Source organism: Dunckerocampus dactyliophorus, chromosome 14, assembly GCF_027744805.1.
Source record: "Dunckerocampus dactyliophorus isolate RoL2022-P2 chromosome 14, RoL_Ddac_1.1, whole genome shotgun sequence".
Classification (NCBI taxonomy): Eukaryota; Metazoa; Chordata; class Actinopteri; order Syngnathiformes; family Syngnathidae; genus Dunckerocampus; species Dunckerocampus dactyliophorus.
The window spans coordinates 22,771,922-22,784,781 of NC_072832.1; the positions used below are offsets into that span (position 1 = coordinate 22,771,922).

The 12,860-nt window shown below is 41.9% G+C and overlaps 1 protein-coding gene across 1 annotated transcript in view; it reads left to right on the forward strand.

The window, feature by feature from the left end:
• The first annotated feature begins 6,564 nt into the window (after positions 1-6,564).
• stox1 (storkhead box 1) overlaps positions 6,565-12,860 on the forward strand; it is a 29,807-nt gene continuing 23,511 nt past the window's right edge. Inside the window, exon 1 of the mRNA XM_054799579.1 lies at positions 6,565-7,002. Within this exon, the coding sequence (XP_054655554.1) occupies positions 6,672-7,002 (331 nt within the window). The 5' untranslated portion in view covers positions 6,565-6,671. The remainder of the gene's footprint in view (positions 7,003-12,860) is intronic.

A 12,860-nucleotide genomic window follows, 5' to 3' on the forward strand; every position in this document is an offset into this window, starting at 1 on the left:
GCTGGCAGGTCAAGTGGCATTGTCCATGCATGCAGGGGCCAAAGACAACATTTTCTCATATTTTCATCTGGACCCTGTTAGCATCCAACAATGAGAAGGTTTTTGCAAACTTCCCTGTCATGCCAAAGCTATGTGGGCAGAAGATAACTTCACTATCTCAGTTACTATGGAGGAAACCACCAGTTTGTTTCTTGTCAACTTCATGTGGTCCTTGGTTTACAGCATTCTAACGTATAAGCACACTCCCATAAATCAATGAAAAACTTAATTCTAGTCCGTAAACATAAGACTCGTGCAGAAAATGCTTAATATTGGCCACATTTGTGTTATTCACTTGACAATCATTAATAGGGATGCTCTGATTGATCGGCCATCGATCAATATCAACTGATTTCCATAAAAAACATGTGCTGATAAATGCCTTTCAAAGCCGATCACAAACACTGACCAAGTTATAACATTATGGGAATAAATATTACAAGGAAAAAAATACACGGAAAAATATACAAGGAAAAAGTCAAAATATTAGGAAAATTGGGAAAAAACTGCAGAAATGTTATGACAATAAAGTCAAAATATTAAAAGAAAAAAATGTTAATCGAACAAGGAAAAAAAGCTTCAATTTTACGAGAATAAAGTTGAAAGAGGAAAAAGGAAAAAGGAGGGAAGGAAAAGGAGGAAAAATTTAGTAACATAAAGTTGAAAAGAGACCTTTGAGGAACAAAAAGAATAAAGTTGTAATTTTGGAAAATTTGATTGTGGTTGGGATTGATAGTTGGAAAATAAAAATAATAAATAATTAAATAATAATTAAATAATTAAATAATAAATAAATAAAATTAAAAAACAGCAGAAATGGAAAACAGTTGCAATTTCACGAGTATAAACTCAAAATATTAAGAGAATAAAGTCGTAATTGACTGAAGACAAAAGGTTACCATTTATTTTAAGTATAAACTATTTTAAGTATAAACTGGTCATATTATGGGAAAAATATTGACATTTTAGTAGCATTTGACCTTTATCACAAAGCTGAGATGCAGTTTTTTCTTGAACTATAGCTAACTCCTTAGCATATCTCCACGTGTTGCTTTACAAAATATCAAAGTGGCCTTGCACCCTTTCCTTTTTCACCATGTGAATGATTATTTTCAGCATTTGTGAATTACGGTGAAAGATGTGTTTTTTTGCGAAAATGATAACTTATTGACCAAAAAAACACAAATTTGTGGGGCCATGAAGGCTGAATTGCAAACATGCGGGGATCCACTGTATTCCGAAAAAAGTCCTCACTTTGACCTTTTTCAAGGTGATTGTCCTCAGCTGAGATGTAGGAAGTCATCCGGCGTGTTGGCTGCACTCATGGATTCTTTTCATGTAGAGAAGGAAGCACAATATCCTGTTCCATACAACCTCCTTCATACTCACAACAGCCAACACGGACCCAGCGAGGGGCCTCTAGGGCCCCCAGCGCTCATGCTAAAACAGACGGACTGTGTGATATATGAGGTGTGTGTCCCACTAAAAGCACGTTCTAATAGGGTCCACTCTTTGCAAGGCAAAGTGGAGGACGTGCTTGTCATCACAGGAGTCATATGGAGACACTCTTTGGCCCGAGACATGACCTTGCTGTTGTTGGGACTTTTACAAATGAAAGGATTTAGCATACGGGAACACGCATGATGACATCACCCGAGTTCACTGGCCTTTTATCTTGAAGCGGTCCATATGGATGCTATAACGGCCGCAGCGTTAGGTACGCTGACACCATCTAACAAGCGCTGCATCATGAGCCTTGAACAAAGATAATACTACTGCATGCATCCCCGCACACTCACAACACAATCACACAAACCCATCATTCGCTGACTTTGGTCGAAAAATGATTACAGCAATCCCTTGTTTATTGCTATTAAATGGTTCCAGACCCGACTGTGATAAACGAATTTCCGCAAAGCATTTCTTAACTTCCCGGTCCCAGTTCCACCGGGAAAACACCAAGGTGTTCCCAGGCCAGTTGTGACACATAATTCCCGGGGCCTTCTCCAGGCTCGTCATGCCCGGAACACCTCACCAGGGAGGCACCAGGGAGGCATCCGGACTAGATACCAGACCCGAGCCACCTCAACTAGCTCCTCTCGATGTGAAAGAGCAGCAGCTCGCTTGGCCTGCCGGTACCTATCAGCTGCTTCAGGAGTCCCACAAGCCATCCATGCTCGTTTGGACGCCTTCTTCAGCTTGACGGCAGCCCTGACCTCTGGTGTCCACCATCGGGTTCGGAGCTTGCCGCCACGACTGCCACCGACCACCTTGTGGCCACAGCTCCGATCGGCTGCCTCAGCAGTGGAGGCACGGAATAGAGCCCATTCGGACTCAATATCCTCGTCCTCCCTCAGGATGCAGGCGAAGCTCTGACGGAGGTGAGAGCTGAAGACTCAACGGACAGGAGACTCTGCCAAACGTTCCCAGCACACCCTCACTACACGTTTGGGTCTCCCGGGTCTGTCCTGCATCCTCCCCTGCCATCTAATCCAACTCATCACCAGGTGGTGATCAGTTGACATCTCAGCCTCTCTCTTCACCCGCATGACCAGAACATGCGGCCGCAGGTCTGATGATACAACGTTGATCATAGTAGACATACTACGAGTAAAAAAGCCATTGAAGATGTAAATAAGACATAATATCACATGATGTTACCATTGGGAGACTTCCTTTTCGGGTTTTTTTTTTTTTACTTCTGTACAGTACTTCCTGCGGTGGCTATTGCATCATCAATGCAACATTACTGACACCCAGTGACCAGTGTAGAATACCACATATCATCACAACGTCATTGAATGCTTCTTTTGGAAGCCTTATATTTTGGATTTTACTTCATTTAGCCATTTTTATGCTTGAAAATGCTTCGTTTAGGCAAAAAAAATAAAAACATAAAATCTGCTTAAATATGCCATCCATCCATCTTCTATGCCACTTGTCCTCACTAGGGACATGCTGGAGCTTTGCTTAAATATCCAATAGCAATAGCAATAGCAATGATTTATCAATTCATTTACTTTGAAAAAACATAATCGAGTGAAGCAGTGAAATTTGAAGCGCAAAGTGGCGAGGGATTATTATATTTGCCGTGTGCAAATTTAATATAGTATATACTTTTAACATAAAAATGATTGTCCCAAACATTGGATCATATTTATATCATTTAAATGACATACACTACACTCAAGACTTTTACAGCACCCCAATTTTTCCAGTTATTTATTGATACTGAAGTCGTTCAAGTGCAATGAATAGCTTGAAATGGTACAAAGGTAAGTGGTGAAGTACCAGAGGTTAAAAAAAAAAGGTAAGGTTACCCAAAACTGTAAAATAACGTGTATTTCAGAATTCTACAAAAAGGTCTGATTCAGGGACCGCAAAATGGATCAACAATTTAAAGCTGTTCTGCAGAAATGGAGGTTGTTCAAGCCTGGGCAGTTGGTGCAACTCATTCCTACAGGTGCTCCAAGTTGTGGAGTACTTACTACCTCCTCTGTCTGCATACAAACAGTGTTGGGAACACACCGTGGTGCTACACCCTTGTGAACATCAGCTGAACAGCATCGTACTGGAGAAAGTCATTTGTTGCTACAAAAATGGCAAGAAAAAAGGGAATTAACAATGGAAGCGAGACATCTTGATAATGTAGCTTTTTCTTCCAAAGAAATTGGACTGCTCTTAAACTTTTGACCTGTAGTTAGTATAGTTATTTTTATGTACTCCAGTAATTAAAAAATGTAAATTTCAGTTGGGGCCACACGGTGGTCTAGTGGTTAGCATGTTGGCCACACAGTCACAGTATAGAGATCGGGAAGCTCTGGGTTCGATTCTCCGTTGGGCATTTCTGTGTGGAGTTTGCACGTTCTCCCCGTGTGCACGTGGGTTTTCTCCGGGTGCTCCGGTTTCCTCCCACATTCCAAAAACATGCATGTTAGCTTAATTGGAGACTCTAAATTGTCCATAGGTGTGAATGTGAGTGTGAATGGTACACCCAGTCCAGGGTGTACCCCACCTGTCACCCGAAGTCAGCTGGGATAGGCTCCAGCATACCCCGCGACCCTAATGAGGAGAAGCGGTATAGAAAATGGATGGATGGATGGAAATTTCAGTTGATAAAATATGGGTGAAGTTCAATAAATGAAACTATTGTGCAAATTGTTTTCTTTTTCGTTCAGTTCAGAGATAAGTGAAAGGCTCATTTGCTTATTGGAATGTGAACCAGTAGTTTACAATACTCAATTTTTTGACCTATTTTCACATTTTGAGAGACTGAATTTGGGTTTTTTATAAGCTGTAAACAATAATCAACCAAATTATTAAAGGACAACTGCACTTTTTTGGGGAATTTTGCCCATCACCCACAATCCTTATGTGAGACATAAACACGCATCTTTTCTGTGCATTCTAAAGATATAAAAACAGCTAAAAAGAGGCAGCTAATTAATGCACATAATGGGACACACCTCCAAAAACCTGCAACAAGGTTTTATGGTTTAATATCCATGCCGTCTTCACGTTGTCGGCATTTTGCTGAGCTTAGGCCAAGCAGCCATTTTTCCTTCTCTTGACAGCCAAATCGATCGCATTTAACTTGAAAGCGGCATCATATCTATTTCTTTGTGTGTTTTTGGTGGAATATTGTGACTACCGGGTTGTCATTGCGCATGTGCACAACGCGTCTATATCCAGGCATTGCGTCTACATTCCGGTACAGTAGGTGGCGGTATGCACCTAAACATTGGTTGCAACCCTCCATAAACAAAAAGAAGAAGAAGAATGTGTCTACATATGTTTTTTTTTTTCGTCAATCAGTGTTGTATGGATAGATAGCAACTTTATTCATCTCCAAGAGAACAACACGCCATTTTATGTGTTCTTTTATATGGCGTATTGTATCTGTGTGTCTATTTATTGCTGTATAGTATACGTGAGCGGATGTGACGTGCATGCCTGTGGCGCTACGGAGGTTTTACGCAGGGTCACTTGGGGAAGTGCTGGATTTTTCCGGGCTGTTGGAGTTATCGTCCTGGACTTCACGAGAACCACGGTACAGTGGGACCAGTGATACCATGGTCCACCTTTGAGTTATCATAGTGCGTAGAGCCCCCGGCAGATGCAGGTATGTGTCAACAACGCGATCGCTGCACAAATTCCAATACGTCCCCTCTTTTAAATGTTACCTTACCTTTTTGTTTTCATTCATCATAACACGCTTTGTAAACTTGGTGGTATATTTGTGGCGTTTATTGAATAATCCAAATCCAACCATGTTTTACATGTGATTGCTCACTAGAGCGTGTGCTTGCGTACTCGGCTCCACTCAACTAGAGCTACGGGGTTAGCAAACGCAGAGAAAGGTGGCTTTTTGGTTGTTTCCTGAACTTTTGTTGCCGTTATGATGGACTATCTTAGTAATAGTGTTTTCCGAAATACATATTTAAACGATTAGTAGTGGTTTTGAAGTATATGGGATGTCATGAGATTAGAACACGACCACATATTAGCCGCACTGATGTATAAGGCAAAGGGTTCAAAGTTTGAGAAAAAAGTAGCGGCTTATACACAGGAAATTACGGTAATACTTACAGTATTTTGTCGTATTTGGTCATTTTAAGCATTAGCGGAACTTCCTTCCGGGCGCATTGATTTCACATAGCAACATAAAAAGGAAGGCTACACCTAGCGTTAACTTTTCCAAACTCAAAAACAAAAACACAGCAGCAGTGGCGGCAGCTCCAATATGTAGCGTTAGCTTCCACTAGTGGCCTGAGGCATTGTGAGCGAGTGTGTGGTGAAGCTAGTCGCTAGCTGGCTTGTAGCTAGCCGGTGTGGTGTGGCAAACTGTCACTATGCTATAAAAGTAGTTTTTTAGCGATGTTAATAACAAGGTTAATAACAATAATAATAACAATGTCACTGTGGCTTGGTTAATATGCAGGTCACATTATGTAAATGGCGCGTTGTTGCTGCTTTTTGGAGTTTTTTTCAGAAGGCTTTATAGGTGGAATACGTGCGTCCCATTACGTGCATTCTTAGCTGCCTCTTTGTATCTGTTGTTATAGCTTCAGAACACGCAGAAAAGAGGAAGTCATGTTCATGTTTCACATAAGGAGACATAAGGATGAGCAAAATTCCCCAAAAATGCAGTTTTCCTTTCAGAAATAAAGAAAGACATTGTTGGAATATTTCACTGTATAGAATGTGAGAGTTTACGCGCAAAGATATTCTAATTCATTGAGAGGCACCTGCATAGAAAAAAAATCACGTGGGGTTTTAGTGCAAGCTCTTTCAAGGTACCGCCTAAAATAAATGTATTAAATCAATTTTAAAAATTATTTTGACAGGGATTTAAGTCCTGTATGGGTGCAATCAAAAAAACACACACCTGCGAAGAGTGGGAGGTCCACCTGTGTCCACCACTACCACTACCATTACCACTACCAGCAGCAGCAGCAACTTGAGCCCTCTTCTCTTCTTCCTCCTCCCCCTGCTGGAAGCCACCAGTCTGCTGCAGGACTTTCAGAGAGGAGGATCTTACTATACCTCCATTATGACTATCGCGCTTTAATTCAACAAGTCTCTTCTTTCCCTCTACTCTTCCTCGAGCCTGTTCAGCGCACTTCCCGGCGATGTCTCTCCTCCAGCCGCGGTTCGTGCAACTCTCCGCCGCCTCCCTCGCGGTGGTGTTCGGCCCGGACGAGGAGAGCCAGCAGCACAGCAGCAACCACCGCAGCGGCACCACCACGGGGCTGGAGGTGTTTGCGGACTTTAAGGCGCAAAACCTGCGCAGCTTTTGGAATAAACGACTCGTCAGGGCCATGGGAGAGGTGCACTTTCAAGGCTGGATGGAGAACTTGGTGCTTTTCATACAAGGGAGCGTCGGCAGCTTGGAGGTGCTGAGAGAAGCGTGGATGCGGAGAGCCCTCAAGTCCGCCAAAGGCTTGCTCATCAGAGCTGTGGGTGAGTAACACCTCATACTATACTAGTGATGTGCGATAGCACTGATGTCGTTTCTAATCCGATACTGAGTAAAATTCAGGCTGGAGTCGTCGATTCCGATCCGATACCGGTAGTCTGCGAAAATTCATCAACTGTGTCTGGTAAATTTGAAAACGTTGTCTATTTCAAGTCAAAGCATAAAGAACACAAGACAATTAATTAATTTACTTAAATGTATTTAATCATTTATTTGAATAAATGAATGATTTAATCATTCATAAGTATTATTTATTTACTTGAAACCCTGATGTTTGTTGAGGTGATTTACAGCTAATATACACCAGCTAATAGCCCGCTAATATACACCAAGAGAAAAAACTGAGGATGTAATCATATAAAATATGTGAAAATGGTATTTTAAACAGTAAAAAAACACAATAAGTAAAATAATAAAACCATTAAAATAAACGATTCATTCTTAAGAAGTACTATGAGTATGAAAACTGTACATACAAATTGACACATGGCTCCGTTTATGATTGGCCATTGTTTCGACAGACGCATTTCAGGCAAACATTACTGAAGTATCAAAAGTATCGATATTTTGAATTGAGAATCGATTTTAGAGCATGAAGAGCTGATATGGGAAGTGTCGATATTTCAGTACCGATTCGCGCGTCGCTATGTTGTACCCCTGCTACCTGCTTACAGCACCCGTCAAACGTTTGGAGACACGCTCCCCTGCTATTGAATGACAACACGTATCCCGACTTGTGTTTTCCATTGGATGTTCTTGAGTGCCAAGCATGCGTTTTATTCTTGTATGTGGGCAACACTAAGGCTTCAACGTGTTTACAACTTTGAGAGAAATGTGTGAAAAGCCACACCTGGTCACCTTATTCAGCTACAATACAGACCCAGCTCTGGCTAATGCTGTGTCTGGCCTGAAACACGGCATAGAAACACGGTTAGCACAAGTACAAGCATTCAGGAACTTACAGCCGTAATAATCATACAAATATGAGCATTTTGAGCAAGTATGATACTGCTCTTGTATTGGAAGTAATGTGGTGTCCAGTGAGTCATATTATGTATGTATGACATCAGCAGCCACTAGCGACACTAATGATAAGCCCTGTGTGTGTTGTTATACACCTAATAGCAGCTTTTTAGGAGACACACCAGCTTATTTTCATGTTTTTGTGACTATAAAAGACAGAAGTGTAGGTTACCCTGAGTTGCTTCATAGATGGTAGGTAGATATTTATCTTCTATCTGGAGTCACACAAACACAACAACACTGACAACCAAAACAACGCCGTTTGTGTGCGCTCAGTTGAAAACGGTGTAAAGGTGCCGCCAGTGTCGGTGCTCTCGCACACATAAGGTCAGGGAGGAATGCGGAGGGGAGGTCGAGACCACACAACTGGCAGGGTGTGATGTGATGGGGGGGGGCTGACATGCCATCCCCGTGTGAGACGTTTTGTGGTCGGAGAGACGACGATCAGGCCCACAGCTAAAGGTGCACACTGAACACCCTACTATCAGTCCCGCCTGGATGGAAGTTGCGATTTTACTTTTAGTTGTTTGTTGTGATATCAAATTGTGCGGGAAAGTGAAAGTTGCAATGAATGAGTGTGTAATTATCATCGAGACATTTGTGGAATAAGTCATTAATGAACACAAAGACCGAGAAAAGCATCTTGCCAACATGGCGCACAAAAATGTGCAAAATAGGCTCAACTGTTCAGAAATTAAGCATTTTCAGGCATAGAAATGGCAAAATGACTAAAATACAAATATAAGGCATTCAGAAGATGCGTTCAAAGACATTGCGATGATATGTAATTTTCTTCACTGCTATAGGTGTCAGTAATGTTACATTAATGAGACAATCGCCATCACAGGAACTCCTGCACAGAAATGTATTACGTCCTACTGTCTCTTATTATGTCTACTATATCGGGTAACAGGAGTGTAAAATGACTGTAGGGGTGTTATTTCATGTCTAGAGGGCTCTAATAATGTTAAAAAAGCGGATTTAGAAGGTCAGGTTTTCTATGCTGTAACTACCAAAATATTTGATTTATAAATAAGGAATCTTTAATATGGAAATGAATTGATCACAGTCAAGTCTGGAACCGATTAACCGCAATAAACGAGGGATTACCGTATTGAGTTACATCTCTTAAACTACTTAGCCGATGAGAGATTATCGTCACACGTCAACATCTTTGACGATGTAAACAAGGACGTGAGGAGGTGGGTGGGCCATGCAGGGACAAGTTTGAATGGTTAGACTGACGTGCGCGTTTGAGCGCTGCTGAGGGACAAATTTGGTTGGTGAAAATGGCGATGATTGGCCAAAATGTGCGGGGAAGCTGCGAGGCTGCGCATAATTCATGGCGATTGGTTGAAGTGATGAATGAACGTTGCGAAATCCTGGCGGGTCTGTACTTTGTCCTTGCAATGCACGCAAGTCAGGTGTTTACCACAACAGACGCTGTTTTTATGGCCTCCGTCCAGACCCTGTGTGTGTGTGTCCTTGGCTTCACACACTACAACAATTTGTATGGAAATAAGCTGTGTCGTTTTACTGCCTCCTTGCAGACAATCGGCCTGCAGTGAATCACTAGCGTGCGAATGCTTGATGCCGACCTCCGCCCAGCCCCTATTTCATATCCAGGGTTGGTGTCCTGAAGTGGGACGCCTATGATCGATGTTGCGCCTTGACAGTATCTCCGCTATGAATGTGAAAAAAACATGTTAGGAGAAATTGTCTCCAGTCACTAAAGCACAGGCAAAGGGACAAAGGCCATCAGAAGATTTATACCAGGTAATTGTTGTCTTTATTTCATTTTTCATTAAAAATTGGCTATAAATGAAGGAATGTACTTCCTTATTAGGACCCCAAATGACAAAAATGACATAATTCCCTCAAAAAAAAGACCTCAGTTCAAAGTTCCTACACGGACATGACAGTCAACTGCAGAGCCCATTTAAACGGTTGCTAACCAAAACAGCAGCACCCACTGAAGTACTTAAACAGTCTCTCAGATGAATGAAATTGTGGAGTCTTACCAGATGTAGTAAATGAGTTCCATGTACAATATTTGTGTGTGCGTCCATGTTTATGCTTTGGGAGCTAAGAGCATTCACGACCCGCTAGCAAAACGGCAATTTTTGTTTCTTTGGGTTTTTGAGAAACTCTTTGTACTGACTATAACGTTTTTAAAACTACATGTGGTCTTCGGTTTGCGACAGTTACGAACGCACTCCCATGGAGTGAGGTTAGCGGAAGAATGCACGCAAAAATGCAGTGTGCGCCTCATGCTGTGCGGAAAAATACAACGTGTGCTTTATTAGTGCACTTATTAGTTAACTTTTTCCACTTCATTTTGTCTCTGAAATGGCGGTGAATCAAAGAAAAAGAAAGCTATCACCATGGAAGTGAAAAATGAAGACTATTAAAAAGCTCAGAGAGAGGACTAACCACGACCATCATTTAAGATAAAGATGACTGAATGCTAATGGATGCTGGAGGGGTCATGGATTCGGTGCGCTGTTACAAGGAGAGGTGGGAGGAGAAGACGTCTGGGAGGTTATCCTTCCAGACTAGCCTGGGACAACATTTTCATTTCATTCTTCTATTTTATTTTTTCAAGACTGTATTTTGTATGTCCTTAATGTGTGTCACTGAGGTATCATTTCTTCCAACTTAAAGTAAAACTTGACTTACATCACAGTCTAGGAACAGAACATGCTGGTAAGCTAGGTCCCTATGATTTCTGTGTTCATGGAATCACGGAATTGGGCAATAAAAATAGAATCTACTGTTAAACGCGGAATCTGGTGGAAATGGACATAATGTGAATAAAATCCTGCCACTGTGAGGAGAAGGAACGTTCGCGTGGGGAAGTATTTCCCTGGCGGACCACTCAATCGAGGTGGAATCTCATAACAAACACTAACGCGCCCCCTCCCGAACTAAACATGTCTAAATGGCGACCTGAAACATTGGCGACAGTTGGCGGAAAACTCCTCTTACGGCGCGTGAATGGAAGCTAGCTGGGTTAGCCTAGTTTAGCAGAGCATGCTAGTGCGGCTGTGTGTGTGCGACTCAGGCTGGAAGAGTGTGTTTCCACCGTGTTGTGTTTTACCGCTTGAACGTAAGCGAGCGTTTTACAGTGCCCGCCGACGATGTGCAAGTTCTGAGTGAAAAAAGACGAGAGGCACGTGTATTCTTGCGCCCAGCTCGTCTTAACCGTCAACAGACATTCTCTACACATGCAGAACGCACTTCCAGCCTTCATAATAAGAGCGCTGTTTACCACATCTTGTCTAATTGTGTAAACAAAATAAGGGTGTCATGAAAAATACCTTACATTTATACTTGTAATGCAATTGGAATTGCATCAGTGACTGCATCTTCCTTAATCACAAGCACGGCCATTAGAGTTTGTTGACGATTTCGGCGTTTCTGGGCAAAATTGGGCAATAATGTATTGCATCAATAAATGTAAGGATTTTTCATTTAATTAATGGACATTTTATTCACTAGCCCAAAAAGCATACACTCTGTGCTGGTAAAATATGTGTTAAAGGTAAAAAAAAACCCTCAGGATTCAAAAAATTTTAAACGAAATTTGGAGGAAAATAAAAAAGGAATTTGGGAAAAAAGGAAACGTGTTTCATAGGGCTCTCGTCACCCGAGCACCACCTGCGTAGCCCTCAATGTTGAGAAGACAAAAATGACAGGTAGAAGAGTGCTGTCTTTGCAATAAATTAGCATTTTGAGCAGACGACTGCTGCCAAAACAATAGAAGAAGAAACCCAAGACGAAAGCAAAATTTTAAAAAAGGCCAAAAGCCAAAAGTGCTTTAAGAGACAAAGAGGGGCTGATGTGGTTTGAGCCATCTGTGTTGTGTTGCTGTGGCCTCACAACACGACAGGACGGCAGCATAACAAGCACTTGACGGGAAAGGGGACAAGTCTGTGAGGGTATTCTTCCTCCCTTCTTTCCTTCCTTTCTACTGTAAAAATTGTATTTTGGCGTCTTCGACCTTGCAGCGTGGGAGAGTAGAGTTCAAGGAGTTGCTTTGTCGTCGTTGTGTGTGCAGGAATAAACCCTAGTCTCTGTATTTTTCTTTCTTTCCACATTTGCTTCAAGAATAATATCACATTCCTGCCGCAGATTGATTTTATTAGCGAGGAGAGTCAGTAGCATCCCTTTCTAACATCACTCAGTGTTTGCACAGAAAGCCTCTTTCTCCTGACATAACGTTGTCTAAAATAACTGTCATATGGTTGAAAGAAAGGCCCATAAATATTCTTTTTTTTGTTTTTTTTTTCCATTTAATATTTCTCATACACGTCCTTTAGCAAGTGTTCATTTATTCATTTTCTATGGCGCCTGTCCTCATTAGGGGTATGCTGGAGCCTATCCCAGCTGACTTCCCGGGGTACATCCCAGACTGGTCGCCAGCCAATGGCAGGGCACATATAGACAAACAAGCATTCACACTCACATTCATACCTATGGACAATTTAGAGTCTCCAATTAACCTAACATGCATGTTTTTGGAATGTGGGAGGAAACTGGAGTACCCGGAGAAAACCCACACACACACGGGGAACATGCAAACTCCACACGGAAATGTCCAACTGAGATTCGAACGCAGATCTTCCAGATCTCCTGACTGTGTGGCCAACATTCTAACCACTAGGCCACCGTGCGTAAATGACCAAAAAAACATAGAGAAGTGTGCATGAGAAGATACGGTTATAAGTTACCCGTGGACCCGCAACTCTTTGTGGAAATTCACTTATCATGGTCGGATCTGGAACCAATTAACCACGATAAACAAGGGATGACTGTA